The sequence below is a fragment of the Pimephales promelas genome, chromosome 22 (genome assembly GCF_988280905.1).
Source record: "Pimephales promelas chromosome 22, fPimPro1.hap1.1, whole genome shotgun sequence".
NCBI classification, from domain to species: Eukaryota; Metazoa; Chordata; class Actinopteri; order Cypriniformes; family Leuciscidae; genus Pimephales; species Pimephales promelas.
In genome coordinates this window covers 526,520-545,296 of record NC_142790.1, presented here as the reverse complement: position 1 = coordinate 545,296, position 18,777 = coordinate 526,520, and the positions used below count along the sequence as shown (strand labels likewise).

The 18,777-nt window shown below is 40.5% G+C and overlaps 1 protein-coding gene across 1 annotated transcript; it reads left to right on the top strand.

Moving 5' to 3' along the window:
• Positions 1 to 2,535: 2,535 nt before the first annotated feature.
• vopp1b (VOPP1 WW domain binding protein b) lies at positions 2,536 to 18,601 on the top strand. The gene is made up of 5 exons (XM_039666408.2): positions 2,536 to 2,741; positions 8,536 to 8,594; positions 11,405 to 11,482; positions 12,741 to 12,874; positions 18,169 to 18,601. Exons 1-5 carry the CDS (start codon positions 2,679 to 2,681, stop codon positions 18,375 to 18,377), a joined length of 543 nt encoding a protein of 180 aa, XP_039522342.1. The 5' UTR covers positions 2,536 to 2,678; the 3' UTR covers positions 18,378 to 18,601.
• Positions 18,602 to 18,777: the final 176 nt, after the last annotated feature.

Here is an 18,777-nt window from a genome sequence, read left to right as displayed (position 1 = left end):
TCATTTATTATCATAGATCAGCAGTAATGAGATGACCATTATTTGTATTCCCAGGTCTGTTCTGGACTGTTCCCTCTCATTAGGGATGAACTGGTCAATAACCAGAATGTTAATGGTTCAAACATTGCTTCGTTGTGCTTCATTAGATTGGGCTTCTTTTATTGATCATTTTTAGCTGTTATGCATCTGGGCTAATTGAGAATACAGAACACTCGATGAATCAGTAATTTATTTTCTGCATATTTTGTGTATGGCAGTTCTGTTTTGTAATCATATGGCATCATTTTCTGAATGAATGGTGTTATTATAATACATGGCTTTATTGCAGAAATATCCATTCCCCTTCAGAATATCATTTTCCCATTAGCCACTGCAGAGCAACAGCTAATTACTTGAAAGTTAATAGCATTACTAATTCAGCAAACATTAATCAGTTTGTCTTTACAACCATTCAAGTTGAGGCTGTACTGTTGCTCTTTTTACAGTGTGATTCCTTTTAAGATTTACAGTGAATATATTCCTGTCCCATTTCTCAGTTGTTATTTTGTTACGTGAATGATGTTTGACATTAAAAGGATTTACTATTGGCCAAAAGCAATTAAAGAAGTATAGCTGCATGCCTTGAAGCGGGATCAGGACCCGAAGCAACAGCAGCCAGCCGGAAGAGCAAAGACTGAACCGAAGCATCTCTGCACCACTTCTGTCCACAGTCCCACTCACGTCTGGGCTTAACATTACTGAATGTCGAGAGTACCTCGCCAGAATGTTAGCTAATGTCATTTAACGCTATCGCGCCATATAAGACGCTTTTGCAAAAGCGTAAATATCCAACGCACATGGCACCCTTTAACGTGAAATGAGACGCAGATATATTTGGGCAGAAGGCGCCCCCTAGTGGTCTAACCCTTACCCTACACCATACCTAAACTTAACCATTAACCGAAGCGTCTCATTAGACGTTAAAGGGTGCCATGTGCGTTGGATATTTACGCTTTTGCAAAAGCGTCCTATATGGCGCTTTGGGATGAGAACGCGTTGAATATTTGGGACAGAGACATTTTTGAATTTATTAATGTAAGTAGATAATTAAAACTCGCATATAAATCAAATATAATAACATTTAGGTAGTTGTTAATCATATTTTCATCAGTCCAGGGCTCTCCTTTTCTGAAAGATAGAATTGAACAAAGCCACCCGTGGTATTACATCATCCCGTTCTTCGTGAGTGACACTCTATGACAGACAGTGAGGACACTCATGCACTCACAACTAATTGGATTCTCTCAGCTCCTCTTCCAAACTCATGGCAACAGAACAAGACAGTCGAGGTGGACTTCAGTTCATCAACTGATCTCAGCTCATTAGAGCCTTATAGTCATTACTGCAGCTCCCCAATTAAGAGAAAGAACAACACACACACACACACACACACACACACACTCTTTTTCTCTCTCTCTCTCTTTCGGTCCTGGTCTTTGTTTTGATAAGACCGGTTGCCATGGCAACGGACACAGGTAAACACTGGGGAGGAGAGAGCCTTCATTCATGATCACTGTCACACATCAAGAAAATAATAGCATGAAAACTGTCAAAAGGTTGAACTGTGGCTAGAAAACCAAAGCGGCAAAGTAACGTACGACTCTGGGATATTAAATATATTAATGAAAACATATCTGATATAGGCAACAAGATAAGACATGATCCAAAACACAATGCAATGTGTAGCACACTGCTCATAGACTGCTGTGTGTGTGTGTGTGTGTGTGTGTCTGTGTGTGTGTGTGTGTGTGTGTGTGTTGTTGTATTGACTTCTAACTAACTTGTTCCCAGATTTATCAATAATTTTAACATTCAACTTTCGATCACTTTCAATAATATATCCAATAGGCAGTTTAATTACATGCTTGTATAGTCAGATGCTGGTGAGATTTGAGGACATTTGATTGGTCAGAGATCTGTGTAGTGCAGGATGAGTCATCAATAGGCTACTCCCGAAGGAGAAAGGCTGTGAAGGCGTTTAAGTGGATTTAGTCAGTATGAGAACATTAGCATATCCTGAATGTATGATCCCAAGGTTAAAATAGAAAACTTTTTTTTTTGATTGCAGAGAGTCCGTATAGATTTATTATTTATAAAACCAAGTGTGTTTATTCTTGATAAGTGTGCTTAAATATAAAGCCATGTGGTGTGGTTGTTGCAGTGACATTCAAACGCCCTTTTACTTTCTTTGCATCTTCCAGGTAACATTATCCCACGTTGTAAATCAATATGGGCTTTTTTTCAATTAAAGTAAGCGGATATAGTCTAATAAGCGGTGGATTCTCCTGATAAAGAGTTGTGTTAGACTGAGGAGTATGAGACAGAAGCCTGCAGTGCTAATATCGCGCGCCTGTGTGTGTGTGTGTGTGTGTGTGTGTGTGTGTGTGTGTGTGTGTGTTCAGCAGCGGACGTGGTTGCTTGTCGCTCGAGCCGCAGCGGAGATGCTGGCGCTGTTCTCTCTCTCTCCTCCGCGACACACACACACACACGCACACACACACGAAGCGCGAGCGCGCATCACGCTCGTGCTTCTGCTGTGAACATCCAGGGTTTGCTGCTATGAATCCTCGGTCCTGACGGCATTAACACACACACACACACACACACACACACCCACACACGCACACACACACATCGACATGCTGGAGCGGGTGAGGAGCGTCGGAGCGGCCGCGCTGCTGACACTGTGCGCGATGCTCGAGGTGAGTCCAACACACACACACACACACACACACACACACACTGCTGATACTGTCCTCGAGGTGAGTCCAACACACACACTGCTGATACTGTGCGCGATCCTCGAGGTGAGCCGCGTCGTGTCCAACGCACAACAAACGCTTCGCCATTTCCTGTACGGACACACACTTGATTATTCCTCTATTAGCCGCTGGCTGCAGCGCTGATAACGGTGTTAAATACACCAGTGATGTTGAGCCTTTGTCTCTGCCCGCTCCTCCTGTGTTTGTGTATCACCATCATCATCATCATCATCATCATCATCATCATTCACAGATGGAGGCAATACTGTAAACATGGTTGTTTCTGATCCGTTCGCAGTTAACGCAGATCTGTGTGTGTCTTTACAACATCACCGGAGTGTTAGAACTGTTTTGGGGATTGTTTTACAGTAGTCTATGGCTTAGTTTTTTCTTTTCAGAGACTATGACTTTACAGTGTGTGTTATAATTATATTCAGTTGATTACTATATTTGTATTGGCCTCATACTAATTTTCACTGTTGAATTATCACATGCCTTTTACAGGCCTATAGCATTTGTAATGATGGATGAGTGTCAAAATATGAAAAAAAAATTTTTTTATGTTTTGTACTTTCAGGCAGTTCAAATGTCACAATGAAATGCAATTTACATATATAGTTGTGTATACAGTCTGTGTGTGTGTGTGTGTGTGTGTGTGTGTTTGTGTACCATTTTGCTATAGTTTGGCTGGTTTTTTTTTCTTGAAATAACTTCCCCAAGCTTTGATAAACAGCATTTACATTTCAAAGACTTGCCAAGATGAGGCATTAAGCATCACCAGACCTTCTTACTGTACGCATTTCCAATTACAGTAATGGCATTTCACCGAATCTTTATCGGCCTGCCAGAGAAGAGAGAGAGATACTTTGTCATTAGCACTTAGATGGGAATAGTCAGCGTCTTCACTCATATCATCAGGTAAATGCAGAGGTTGATCTTCTTTGAGTTTCAGTGCAGCGATGTGTCTGTGTCTGTGTTGAGGGAACGATACAGAACCTGAATATGCTGGTTTAATAGAGAGTTATTATGACACATCTGCACCTGCATCTGTTATGACTCATGTACTCTTATGCCACAGATATATAATCAGTGAAAGGCATTATGGGTAGTGCTATTGAAGCATTGTTGTTGATTCAAAGGCATATAATTGCAAGGAAGGGAAAAAAGATTTTATTTTAAAGGTTATTATGCCCATTTTGACGAGATGTAGGCTAATATTTAAATCTATGGCGTCCCCAGAATGTGTCTGAAATTTCAGCTCAAAATATCAGATCTTTTATTATAGCTATTTTTGGTGTGTCCCTTTAAATGCAAATGAGCTTTAGCTCCGCCTCCATTCGGAAGAGGGTGCCGCCTTCACACGAGCTTCAGAGACTCCGGCAATAACACCACAGGCGGATCTGACTGATCCAGGATCAGGAGTAACAGCAGCTTTAGCTCCGCCTTACGGAGAGACTCAGGGAGAGCTGCACTTGAATGTTAGCGGAGACGTTTGTGTAGTTGTTGTGGAGTTACGCTGATCATCTCATCATCATCATGAACTCTTCCACAAGTGTCCACAGTTCCTGAGACAGTGTTTATAAGACAGCGGTCACATGTTCTGCTCAATAGTGTTCAGTGTCGGAACAGTTTCAGGCTCAGCTGGATCTTCTCCAGTGCGTTACAACTGGGATCTGTTGGCGTCGCCCAACCCAATGTCACTGGTGTGTGTGAACGCGCAGATTAACGGCCCGTAATATTCTTTTTTTTTTTCAGGAACATTTTACAATAAGGTTCCTTTGTTACATGAACTAACAAAGAATAATACATCCAGAGCATTTATTAAAGTCCCCCTGTGGTGAACATCCAGCGTTTAATGTTGTCTATATGTGTATGTGGTGTTTTTAATCCGCTTTAACAGGTGATTGAATGGAGAAAAAAACCTTGGGAGAACCCAGCCAGGCTCAGTCGGGCCCAGTTCTCCTCTGGCCAATGAAAGAACAGTGATGAACAGTGACAAAACAAATTGGATCAAAATATTAAGAGAATTGTCCATTTCCATCTGTTTGGAAGTGTAAGTAGTCACGCCGGTTTGGAGACGAGATGTTGTATGATGAGTCGGGATGGGTCCAGGCGCAGGTCCACCACCCTCGGGATAAACAGAGAAACTGACATTAGCGCAGACGCCATCCTTCTTATGATGTTCCAAGTACATCAGGATTAACGGGACGTAATATTGATCTAAACTATGCAGCCTAATGTTGAGTTTAGGAAGTCTATAGTGTGTTATGTGTATGCTAGGCCGGAGAGATGTGTGTTTAGTCTAGATTTGAACTGATAGAGTGTGTCTGCTTCCCGGACAATGTTAGGGAGATTGTTCCAGAGTTTTGGTGCTAAATAGGAACAGGATCTCCCGCCTGCAGTCGATTTAGATATTCTCGGGATTATCAACTGGCCGGAGATTAGAGATCGCGATAGACGTGACGTGAAGGACTATAATGCGTTAAGAGATCTAAGAGATCACTCAAGTACTGCAGAGATAAACCATTTAGTGCTTTATAAGTAATAAGAATTTTAAAATTTATTCATTTTTTTATATCAGCTCTGCATTCCGTTGTTTTGTATTTTGTAAGTTTCGTAGAAATTTTGAAGAAATATACAGCTGGGTATCATCAGCATAACAGTGAAAGCTAATTCCATGTTTCCCAATGATATCTCCTAATGGTAGCATGTATAGTGTGTGTGTGTGTGTGTGTGTGTGTGTGTGTGTGTGTGTGTGTGTAGCACCCTGACCACCAGGGGGCCCCCTAATCGGGGTTATTTTTTATTTTTATTTTTTTAGATTACTTAAACAAGTGACATAAATCAATGAATGAATGAAAATGACTTATTTCTTCAACCCGGTTTTTTACAGTCTATGATCTAGACGCATCGACTTAAACGCAGGCAGACACAGCAACAGTTGTAATTTTTAGGTAGGTATATTGATCATTAAATCAGAGTTTTGTTGTCTTGAATGATTCATTCAGATATTGTTTAGGCCACTTTTTTTTGATATAATCACAACAATTTAACGCAAGTATGGGAATTGACAGATCTTCTTAATTAAAGCCCAACGCTTTATCAACTGAGCCACTGCATCTATTGCGGGTTTAGTTTTATTTGTTGGAAAAATAATTATAAAAATATAATTTGACACAAGAGGGCAGTATAGCCCCATTTATGGTTCTGAGTTTAAACTAAACCGTGACATCTACACGTTTTCCAAAGTGGACCAACGTGATTATTTCACGTCTTGTCGTGATACGGGTTGGGCACTGAAGTTACTGGAGTTTCTTCCCGTTGCTAAGCAATGGAACTAGGTCGAGTATTTAAAAGGTTATGTTTAACACGGTTAACGTGGTTTAACGTCGATGTAATACGTTGTTTTTAGCGTACCTTTTGCTTAAACGAGGAGCTGGGGGACGCCGGAAAAATAGACATCTTACTCATAATAGGCTGCTTCATTAAAAACGTGACATTTAGACGTTTTCTTCGGGGTGGATCGAGGCAAATGAATCCTTTTCACCTTGAACATAATATATATATATATATATATATATATATATATATATATATATATATATAGCATTTTAAATAATAGAACATTTCTCAGTGATCGTAAATAAAACAAAATTCAATTTTTCTCGGTTTAATGAAAACCTGACATCTACACATTTTCCAAAGTGGACTATTTAGGCTGCTTCATGACATTTAGACGTTTTCTTCGGCGTGGATCCAGGCAAATGAATCCTTTTCACCTTGAAAATAATAAATGTTTTTTTTTGTTTTTGTTTTTTGCATTTTAAATAATAGACCATTTCTCAGTGATCGTCAATAAAAGAAAATTCAATTTTTCTCGGTTTAATGAAAACCAATAGGTCGTGATTGTAAGTTTTAAGTGTAATTCTGCTTAGGGCCCCCAAAAGGCTCGGGCCGGCTCTGGTAGCATGTACAGAGTGAACAGCAGCGGTCCTAGTACTGAGCCTTGTGGTACGCCATACTGAACTTGTGATTGCTATACATCTCTTCATTTACTGCTACACACTGATAACGGTCAGATAATAATGATTTAATGCAGTTCCACAAATGCCAACATAGTTTTCTAGTCTATTTAAAAGAATGTTGTGGTCAATGGTGTCAAATGCAGCACTAAGATCGAGTAACACTAATAGAGAGATACGACCACGATCGGATGATAAGAGCAGATCATGTGTGACTCTAATGAGAGCTGTCTCAAAACTATGATGTGGTCTAAATCCCGATTGAAAATCCTCACAGATATCATTTCTTTCAAGAAAGGAACACAGTTGTGAGGATACTGCCTTTTCCAGTATCTTTGACAGAAAAGGCAGGTTCGAGATTGGCCTGTAATTAACTAATTCTGTAGGATCAAGTTGCTTTTTTTTACAAGCGGTTTTATCAGCCAGCTTAAAAAAAAATTCTTCCTCTCCTATAGCAGCAAATGAACCAAATCTTTCCTCAGGGAGACCACAACAATGCTGATGCACTACTGTAGTAGACAGTTGCATAGTTATCATTTTGTCCCTAATATTATCAATCTTAAAAGTGAAGTTAATAAAGTCATTACTGCTGTGTTGCTTGGACACTTCTGGGCTTGAAGCTTTCTTTTTCGTTAGTTTAGCCTTTGTTATAGATACCTAGTATTATGTTTATTTTCTTCTAATAGGTTTGAAAAATAAGCAGACCTTTCAGTTTTTAAGGCCTCTTTGTATGTAATCGAGCTCTCCTTCCATGAAATCCGTGATACCTGTAGTTTAGTTTTCTTCCAGCTACGCTCCATTGTTCTAGCTGCTCTCTTAAGGGCCTGAGTTTGGTCATTGTACCACGGCGTTGGACTATTTTCTTTAATCTTCTTTAAGCGCAATGGAGCAACTGCGTCTAAAGTGCTGGAAAAGAGAGAGTTAAAAGTTTCTGTCACAATATTGAGTTCTTCGAGATGCTGAGATGATGAAACTGATCAGGAAGATTATTGATAAGATTGTTCCCGGTAAAGCGATGTTGTTGTTGACGTGAAAGGTCTCGCCTGACACCGGGTTAATATCACGTCTGTGACCTTTCTCTCTCACCTCACCCCAGGACCAGTGCAGACGCAGGTCATGTCGGCTTTCTGGATGTGAAAACGGCAGAAGGTGGTAAAAGGCGCAGATCATCATCATGCCTGGATTATTTCCTTCAATCCATAATTCAATTTACACTCACCTAAAGGATTATTAGGAACACCTGTTCAATTTCTCATTAATGCAATTATCTTATCAACCAATCACATGGCAGCTGCTTCAATGCATTTAGGGGTGCGGTCCTGGTCAAGACAATCTCCTGAACTCCAAACTGAATGTCAGAATGGGAAAGAAAGGGGATTTAAGCGATTTTGAGCGTGACCGGTCTGAGTATTTCACAATCTGCTCAGTTACTGAGATTTTCACGCACAACCATTTCTAGGGTTTACAAAGAATGGAGTGAAAAGGGAAAAACATCCAGTATGGGTCAGTCCTGTGGGCCAAAATGCCTTGTTGATGCGAGAGGTCAGAGGAGAATGGGCCGACTGATTCAAGCTGATGGAAGAGCAACTTTGACTAAAGATAACCACTCGTTATAAAAAAAAATTGTAACATTTTCAGAACATTGTCTATATATAATTTATAATAGTCAATTATATGTCTCTTAATTTGTTTTATTTTTGTCTTTTTTGCAGTGCATAGAAGCAAAGAAGTATTGCTGGTATTTTGAAGGAGGATACCCCATCTATTTCATGTGAGTACTATCACTTTTACTCTCAAACTCTCTTACGTCACAACCGTCATACAACCAATCAGATCAACGTGTGACCGCCAACCACTGGATCTCTGAGCTGAGTGAGTGAGTGAGTTGAGGCGGGGCTCATTTACATGTTCATTGAACCGCGCATAATAATGAGGCAAGGGTGTTGAGTTACATTCAAGATATTTTAAGGTGTTTAGATATGTCATTTTGGTGAGTTTCAAGGGATAAAATGATTGACGACAGGGGGACTTTAAAACAGTGGTTTTGTTGATCTCTCTTACTGCATTAGCTTTAACATTCACTCCGCGCTCCACAATCCCCACGCATCCGCTCCACAGATCTCACCATGCCGACATCGACTTATTCTCATCTCTGCGTCAAACATGAGACAAGAAGAGCTGTGTACATGAGAGGATCAGTTGGAGATCAGTCAGAGTGTGTTGTGTTTGGTGCGATGAGTAACAGCGATGAGGGTCGTGGAGATGACCGCGCGCACAGCTCCGGCTGGGGTCTCTTCAGATCAAGGTCGAGTGCCATGCGCTCCAGCCTCTGGTCCTCATCAACGGTCCATTAGTTATGCTAAAAGGGCTAGTTTATTTCCTCGATCCGTATGTGCCACGGCTTGAGAACACACACAGAACAGTGATTGCTCTTCCCATGAGACAGAGCTTTCCCAGGCCACACGTTGTAAGGTGTGTATGATGCTCTCCAGTGTGGGCTTTTAGGCACTGCGTCGAGCGAGCTTTACTTCAGTCGGATCAGCGCTTTGATTAGCGGGTCTCACTCTGGGCAAAATGGCCTTTGATTCGTACAGTCTTCTTCTGTCATGTTGAAAAGCTTTAATAATTAATCCCTGCTTGCTGTTGTTGACTGGCCTCAGATCAGCACAGATGAGCTCACTTACACACCCAACGCAATGCAGCGCCAGGCGCGATGCTAGTGTGTTCTGCTCAGTACACAGTCTTCATTTTCACATCTGCGCCACATTGTTTAAATAGCGACTGCATTAGCGCCCCCCTGTGGCCATGGGCGGTGTACATGTCTGAGGACGAGTGTGTGTTCAGCAGCATTGGTGGAGCGCTGCTATTCTGAGGAGCTGGAATACACTGAGCCGTTGACCATCTGAACCTGCTCTCGGTCTGTTGTGTACTGTCCACCAAGGCATCATGTTCAGAGTTGTTTAAGGGACACTCCACCCATTTGCATGAAGATTTCCATTGTTAGATCTGACCAATCCAGTCACACGATTGAATGGTCGTGCAACACTCTTTCATTTTTCCCTGAGATCCACTCTTTACCTTTTTCACTTCCTCCTACAATGACGCAAAAATCATCATTTGACATCATTGTTGGAGGTATTGTTCTGTAAAGACTACAAGCACTAGTCCCCACCCTTACAAACCCGCCCTTAGGGGGTTGGACCTAATGCGCTAACAGACCAATCACAGATCAGCACCAGTGCGTTTGATTTCACTGGCAGAAACTTTTTAGTAAATATGGATGAAGGCACTGAATACTCAGAAGGCACCGCCTTGACGCTCTTACGTCGTCATATTATATTAGCGCGCATTGGGTCTCATTCATGAAACATATACGAGTAAATATGAGAGTGATTTGCGCATAAAGAGACCTTCCCGAAAACTCTTCTCCTGATTCACAAATGATAGTGAAATGTGTGTGTGTGTGTTAATGAATTCCAACCAGTCGTAAATGGGATGCGCGTGCACGTTCATTCTCAATGACCATAAATCCTGCCCATTATATCCGACTGACATCTATATCCCTGGGATATGCATATAATAACATGATAGGCCCCGAGATAGGCATATAATAACATGAGTGCGAATGAAAAGGAAAGATTTCTCGGATGCAGAAATGGAAGTTTAATTATCAGAAGTTTATTCAAAACGCCACATTTTATTATCAAGCGTACATATCAGGTCCTAAAAAAAGGAAGCTTGGCAGCATATTACAGATGCAGTTAATGGAGTTTCATCTGTCAATCAAACTGAAAATGGTTCGACATTAAGCTTGACAGCAAAAAACGAATTAGTTCACTTCGGAAAAATCGTATTCAAACTGGAGAAGGACCGCCATTGATCACCAGATCTGCTATTACTGGCTCTCATAATAAAAGTAGAAAGAAAAAACGTATGTAATTACTATATAAAATATTTTTTCAAAATGCTTTTTAAATATGTACCCGATGAAGGTTCGGATGTTAAGCGCACCATTTACGCGTGGCTGGGAGCAGGTGTAGATTTCTTGCATACCAACTAACATTTGGAAAATACGAACATTTTAATGAATCCGAAAATTTACGCCAGAACCACTTTACACACGATTTACACAAACATTCCTTCTGCTCGTGTTTCATGAATGAGACCTATTGTGCGAAATGATTTCCAGGCGGTAGCGTAAAGTGGAGCTCAACTCTAGTCTACAGTGATGGGCGGAGGTGTGGGAGTGGCCTGCGGAGCTGAGTATTGCAATGCACTATGGGGATTGTTGTCTACAATCCACAAGCACAGTATCTCAGCAAAACATGACCTGATTAACATAAACTTATTTTTAATCGCCCCTCATTATAACACATTTACCAAATGAGAATCGCTGTTCAACACTTGAAACTTGACACTAACGCTTCCGTCATGAGTTCAGATCCTACAAGCACATTTGATGAGCTTTAATGGTTCTTGTGAAATATTAGTATTCTGCGTATCAGTGGATGTATTTTCATCGCGGTTCCGCTTGTACATTCATCATTGTTGGTGTTGTCCGTGTGGTGTTCTGGTCCACAGATGCCGCTCGTATGAAGACTGCTGTGGGACTCGCTGCTGCGTCCGCGCGCTCTCCATACAGAGGCTCTGGTACTTCTGGTGAGAACGCACTTTTATTCTGCTTTATACACTTAGATTGTGTTTCATTTCACTCTGAAAAATAAAGGTTCCATATTCCATTCCACTAAAGATTCTCCAGATTATTAAAATGTTTTTCACACTAAGGAAAAAAAAAAAAGTATTTTAACAACTGATCACCGAAACATTCATTGGAGAAAAAAAAAAAATGTAAAAAGGTAATTAGTCACAGTTTATCTCACAATGACATTTATTTTCACAGTTTATATCATAATTTCTCACAATTGAATGTTTCTGTCTCACAATATTGGCAGAAACAAGCTTTAATTAAAGCTGCAAGCAGCATTTATCGGTGTTCAAGCAGTTCAGGCCTTTAAGCACAAAAGCATCAAAAGGCATTCAGTTTTATTTAACATGCATTTATCCACCCACATAATAGATGTAAAACACCATTTACAATCAATACAGGCAATTTACCATTGGAAATACATGGTTTTAAAGCTTAGCGCCACCTATGGTCCGATCTCCATGAAACTGTGCATGCTTCTTCGGCATGTTATGAGACATATGCTCATCAATTTTTGTGAAATTCTGAGTTTTCCTTTAGGATTTATATGATTTTGGGTACATTTTGTCCCATCCCTTTTGTAAACGACCCTGTTATAGCCAATCAAATGCAAAATTTCGAGAGAGTCCAAAGAATAGGCCTCGACTGGTTTGGTTCCAATCCGGCTCATACTCTGATAGCTTCTCCTATCCATCAATTTGAGTCAATTTGAGGATTTACTGGCTGAATTTTGCCACAGACCACTATCTAAATGACCCTGTTACAAAATTTCAACTTTTTTTCCCGATAATTATTGATCTAGAGAGTCCAGAGAATAGGCCTAGACTGGTTTGGTCCCGATTGGGCAAAAAACCAGGGACTAGTTCGCAAAAGTGGGTTTTGGACAAAAACTGAAATAACACTTTTTTTTTGCTCCAAACGGAAATCGGAGATATACATCTTGTCCGTCTTGACTGAGCCAGAGTGGTGTAAAAACATTGAAGCTAAGTCAAACGGTCTAGGAGTTATGAGCACTTTGTGCTTGAACACCTAAAAAGATCATTCATATCAAACAATTTTGAGATAAAAGTAGCAATTACCTTTTCAATTTTTTATTTTGTGGACACAAGCTTCCCGTTATCTGTTGCAACAATTATGGTTGATTTTAAAAGCAGTTTTCTTAGGTTTGCTTGATGAGGGCTGTGATTGGCAGATTGTTCTCGTCTCTGATAGGCTGCTGCTGATGATGGGCGTGCTCTTCTGCTGCGGCGCGGGCTTCTTCGTTCGCCGGCGGATGTATCCGTCTCCGCTCAGCGAAGATCCGACCTTTAACGTGTCCTTCACCAGACAGCCGGTCAGCACACCAGGTGAGGACTTCATACGTCACCTGAGCAGAATCAGCACCTGTGATCCTGGGCCTCAGAACCGGTCACAGGGGTCCATTTTCTGAAACTGAGATTTAGAGATAATCTGAAAGCTGAATAATTGAGCTTTCCTTTGTATGGTTTGTTAGGATAGGACAATACTATACAACTATTGAAGATCTGGAATCTGAGGGTGCAAAAAAAAAATCCTAACATTGAAAGTTGTGCATTTATGTTGGCGATCCACTCCGGTTAGTAAACGCATCTCCCGAATCCTCCTGTATCAGTGTTGGTGAGTGCAGTCGTCTCGAGTCGTTCAGCCGAGGCCGGCACTTCACACACACTTGAGATATTTCCTCGTCTCTGAGCCAAACCGGCAGAACACTGCAAATGAGTCATTCTGGTGTGTGGGCAGATCCGAACCAACATACGCCACACACACACACACCACACACACTGTCCTCATGTGCGGGAGACTGGACTTCTGTTTGGCGGTGTGGTCAGCGAGCGCTCGGTTAGTCGCCGGCTGTCTCATGTTCACTATCATATCAAATGTTTGGCAGCGAAACTAGGGTGTAATTCGGAAGTTATTCTCTCTCATCTGTGTCATGTTGGTATGAAAGCTTGTTTCTGCTGCAGAATACAAAAAAGTTTATACCTTACAATTCTGACTTTATGAATGACAATTTAAATATTGGCTACTTTTTATCATTCAGAACTGCGAGGAAAGAAAGTCAGAAACAGAGAACTGATTATATAGACTGAGAATAAAACATTGCTGTGCAATTGGCAATATTCATATTCGTGGTGAACTATATTCCCAACCACTGAAACGCATATTAGGGAAATAGGTCACTTTTGTATGACTTTAATAAGTTTGTATCTGTTCTGAGGGGAAATGAACCGTCATTATTGCTACTTGAGTGGACAAATGAATTGAAAATCTGAATACGGCTGCAATTACTCGGGATATTGCTAAGGCTTTTATTTTTCAGAGGACAAATAAACATGAATAAGGAAAAGCACTCTCGTTTGTCTTACAGTCGTTAAATGGAAAACTAAATGAAAAGGGTCTCTTGAGCTCCAGTTGAAGATTGACACGCATCGACGAGATCCACAGAACGGCTAAGTCCAGTTTCTGGCAGTAAATCTGCATTCCTAAACACATTTACCAGTAGCTCTAAAAGATAGGTAGGCTTCATTCTTCATAAAACACCATATTAAACATCAGCCTCCAGCACTTTACCTTTGTACACACACGAGGTGTGATGTTCCTCTGCGCTTCAGCTCATTAATATCTGACACAGATGTCAACAATATTCATACTTTACATGTCAGGCACATAAACAAGAGTGTGTGTGTTCACTGATTGTGTAAGAGCTTGCTGAAGCGCTCGATGGTTTCAGAAGAGCTGGACGAGTCCAGCATCATGCAACATGCATGTTATTTTTTATGTACTACTGTCCTGAATAAGATGTTTTACATAAAAAGATAGTCTACAAGACAAAAAAAAGTTCTTCAGAAAAGTTCTCCAGGGCCCAGATTTCCAGCGTATTTTCCAGTTTTGGACTGTTTCCAGCAGTGACTGAGATCATCGACACACTGAGGACGAGTGAGGAAAAATGATTAGGCCTCGTTTACACTGTATGGTTCAAGTGACCCAAATCTGATTTACTCCTCTTATGTGGCACAGATCGGATTTGAACGTGTAAGCAGGAAAAGAAAACGCATGGATTTCCATTTTCTCAGATCAGGCCTCACTCACATGTGCTGATATGAATAGGATACGTGCAGAATTTGCGTGTGCCATGTAAGCAGACACATCGGAGGAAATGAGAGTCGTACGTCATTAAACAAGTGACGTCAACTCAGATGCAGAGCTTTCATGTCTCTTGAGTGTTGAGGCGAAGAGTGCTGGTAAAATGCAGGGATGTTACAGAAATAAATCTGTGTTTGAAGACATTTCACGAGATATGGAGGCACGGGTTTAACCCATTCAGACCCTGTGTCCATTATAATGGACATCACATGTCAGCCCCCTTTTTTAACTTCTGGAGCATTTGACCTAGTTTAAAGCCTGCAGTCCTTGAGATTGGACGTTTGTCATCCAATCAAATGCCAGTAAAGCTCTGCATGTAGGGTTAATTATATAAAAAAAAACTACATTGAAGAGAAGCATGGCAGCACTTCACTCCAAACACAGAAGCAAGCAACATTTTCTAAGGTGTATTTACATTTTGTATATATTTTTGCCAGTATTTCATAGTTTGTATGTAAAATAGAAAGATTGAACTTATTAATTAAAGTTAAAAATCGACTGTAGAATTGCACGTTTTAAATCAGGATTTTTTTAAATGTGTCCGTCCATTAGAATGGACAGTAGGTTTGAAAGCCTGTTACTGAAGTCACATTTTCAGTGATGCTGATTGAAATTTCTTTTATAAAAAAAATATATATATATCACAGTACCGATAGATTTTTGAAACTTTTTCATGTGCAGAATATACAGTTCTGAAGTGCTTGAACAAATAGCTGATGAAAATATCTCCGATGTTGACTTTATGTGGAGTAATGAGGAAGATGGAGATGTAAGAAAAATATCCATATTTAAAACTTTATAAAGTAAAATAACTTCCGGCCAAAAGAACATATGGATTTGACTTGAATCTAAAGCGCAACTTAAATATGAATATTTTATATATTTTATATTAATATATATTTTTTATGGATAGATGCACTTTTATGATGGATAGATGCACTTTTATCATGGATAGATGCACTTTTATGATGGATAGATGCACTTTTATAATGGACAGATGCACTTTTATGATGGATAGATGCACTTTTATCATGGATAGATGAACTTTTATGATGGATAGATGCACTTGTATCATGGATAGATGTACTTTTATGATGGATAGATGCACTTGAATCATGGATAGATGTACTTTTATGATGGATAGATGCACTTGTATCATGGATAGATGCACTTTTATAATGGACAGATGCACTTTTATGATGGATAGATGCACTTTTATGATGGATAGATGCACTTGTATCATGGATAGATGCACTTTTATGATGGATAGATGCACTTTTATGATGGATAGATGCACTTTTATGATGGATAGATGCACTTTTATGATGGATAGATGCACTTTTATGATGGATAGATGCACTTGTATCATGGATAGATGCACTTGTATCATGGATAGATGCACTTTTATGATGGATAGATGTACGTTTATGATGGATAGATGCACTTGTATCATGGATAGATGCACTTTTATGATGGATAGATGCACTTGTATCATGGATAGATGCACTTTTATGATGGATAGATGCACTTGTATCATGGATAGATGCACTTTTCTGGACTTTCAAAACAGAAACAATCATTTACAGCCAATATAAAGCTTGGAAGGGCCAGGACATTGTTTAATATAACTCTTTTATTATATATATTTGTCATCACTTACGCACCCTCATATTGTTCAAAACTTGTATGAGTTTCATACCATTTTTATGTTGGCCTGCAATCTAGTGAATGGGGTTTCGGGTAGTATATTTGATAGACATTTCAACTAAAGTTCCTGTCGTGATAAAAACTATTTTACTGCACTCAGCAGGCCCCCCGTGGTCCGTAGCACCAAGCGCCGTCCCATAATACCACCGTCCTCGAACCCACTATTTTTATAATGGTATAAATGCTATGGGGGATCTCAATATCTCAGCTCAGGAAGGGTCTAGAGACTCCATTTTTACACTCAGGTCTAAGTCTCATGACCCTCTATTAGATTCCAGAGTTTCAAGAAGATCAGATTGAGTACAACAATGGAGTCTCTAGACCCTTCCTGAGCTGAGATATTGAGATCCCATGTAGCATTTATGCCATTATAAAAATAGTGGGTTATTGGAAAAATAGCGGGGTTTGTGGACACGTGGTTTTTAAGCTTAGCTTTCAAAATTTTGGGAAGAAAACTATTTTACTGCACTCAGGGAGGCCCAGAGTATCAGAATCCAGAGTTTTGAGAAGATTGGAGAAACTCAAAATTTCGCCCCCCGAAAAAAAAACGACAGTGGTACCCCTTTTAGTTTTTTTCGGGGGGTGAAATTTTGAGTTTCTCCAATCTTCTCAAAACTCTGGATTCAGATAGAGGGCCATGAGACTTAGACCTGGGTGCAAAAATGGAGTCTCTAGACCCATCCTGAGCTGAGATATCGAGTGTAAATGTGTGAAAGTGTATAGTGTAAATGCACAAATCGGATACGGGTCAATTTTAAAGATTATGTAAGCGAGTCGTCAAAAAAATCGGATATAGTCAGAAAATGGGATTTGGGCATCAAGACCTGCAGTGTAAATGCAGCCTCATTCACTGACGCTCCAGAAGCAAACACACATGCGTTAGACCCGTGGTGGATCGTGATTGGACTTTTCTAACTGTAGTGAGTGTGTGTAATGTCGCTGTTTGACACAAAGAGTTCAAGAAATCACTTTTTAAGGACTTCGACACACGGCTGACAGAAAGAAAGAATAAAACATCTGGAATGGTTAAGAAAAAATTGTTCAATAGGAAAAAAAAAATTCTATTGTAATATTCATATAATTTGGTGATCTAGTGGGGACATTACAATATAAAGAAATCCTCTGTAAAGTTTCAAAACTTCATTATTTTAATTTTTAATTAACTTTAATCACTTCTTCAGCGACTCCATCTCTATTAAGATTAAATTATATTTAGGTATGCATTTAGCAATTTTTTATTAATGGATGTAACATTTACCATGCAGAATGCACACACACACACACACACACACAGGCTCACTCAAACATATTACTTTAGAGGTTGTTTATAATTCTTGATTATAGATTATAATCCTTTCTTCATCCATGTCTACTATACAGAATTATGCCTTAGTTCCCCATTCTGAATGGATGGTAATAAAACTGAAAGATGAACACTTGTGTATATTTTCATCTATTTGTTCTGATAGCATCTACTTATTTTTATTTGTTTGCAGAAATGTCTTAATGTTGGATCTTAATGTTAATGTTGGATCTTAATGTTAGGTTTCGAGTTGAACAGTTTTGTAAGGAGAATGTACAGTTAGGGTTAACATGCAAATTGTCTTGTGTGGAACATACATTAGAGTGAATTATCACACTTAGTAAAGATGTGTGTGTGTGTGTGTGTGTGTGTGTGTGTGTGTGTGTGTGTGTGTGTGTAGATCTCCAGTGACACATGTTACAGTGCTTGTAAACCTTGACATTAATTCAGCCCATGTTTCTCCAACAGTCTCTCAGCAGCCGGGCATGCAAGGCTACGTTGACCCCTGCGTCGCCATGACGACGACCCTGGCCCCTGCCTACCCCGGGCCGGCCCCGGCGACACACGTGATTGGTTCGTTCCCCCCACCGCCGTCCTACTGTAGCCATCCGCCGCCGTCGTACGAGCAGGTGTTCAGCGGCGGCGAGAAGAAGAGCCACACACAGCCCTCGCAGTGACACACACACACACACACACACACTCTCGCTGGCTGGGTTTCAGGACGCCTCTTTCTTGCCCGTCCCCAGGCGTGGCGTGTGATCGGAGGGGCAACAAAGAGAACAGAGTCCTGATGAGAAGAGACGAACTTCTCCACCAGCAGAGACTGAGGACGGTACTGATCCGAGATGAAGCGACCCTTGACCTTCAGGAGAGCCGCTGCCCCGACCCGTCCCGCACGCGCTCCAGCAGGGAGTTTCGTACCGTAGACTTCCTGATCTGATCATCATCATCTCCAGTCCGAACGCTTTAATGGGCATCTTGAAATAGATGACGAACTCGCACGGAGTGAGTCTATCGAACCCATGCTCACATCTTTTCCGGGTCGCTGACCCACAATGCCCTGCTTCTGTGGACGGG

Coding starts and splice junctions, on each gene's coding strand:
- vopp1b (XM_039666408.2), top strand. CDS start 2,679: ATGCTGGAGCGGGTGAGGAGCGTCGGAGCGGCCGCGCTGCTGACACTG. Junction 11,483..12,740: donor CAGAGGCTCTGGTACTTCTG/GTGAGAACGCAC, acceptor CGTCTCTGATAG/GCTGCTGCTGATGATGGGCG. Junction 12,875..18,168: donor ACAGCCGGTCAGCACACCAG/GTGAGGACTTCA, acceptor TTTCTCCAACAG/TCTCTCAGCAGCCGGGCATG.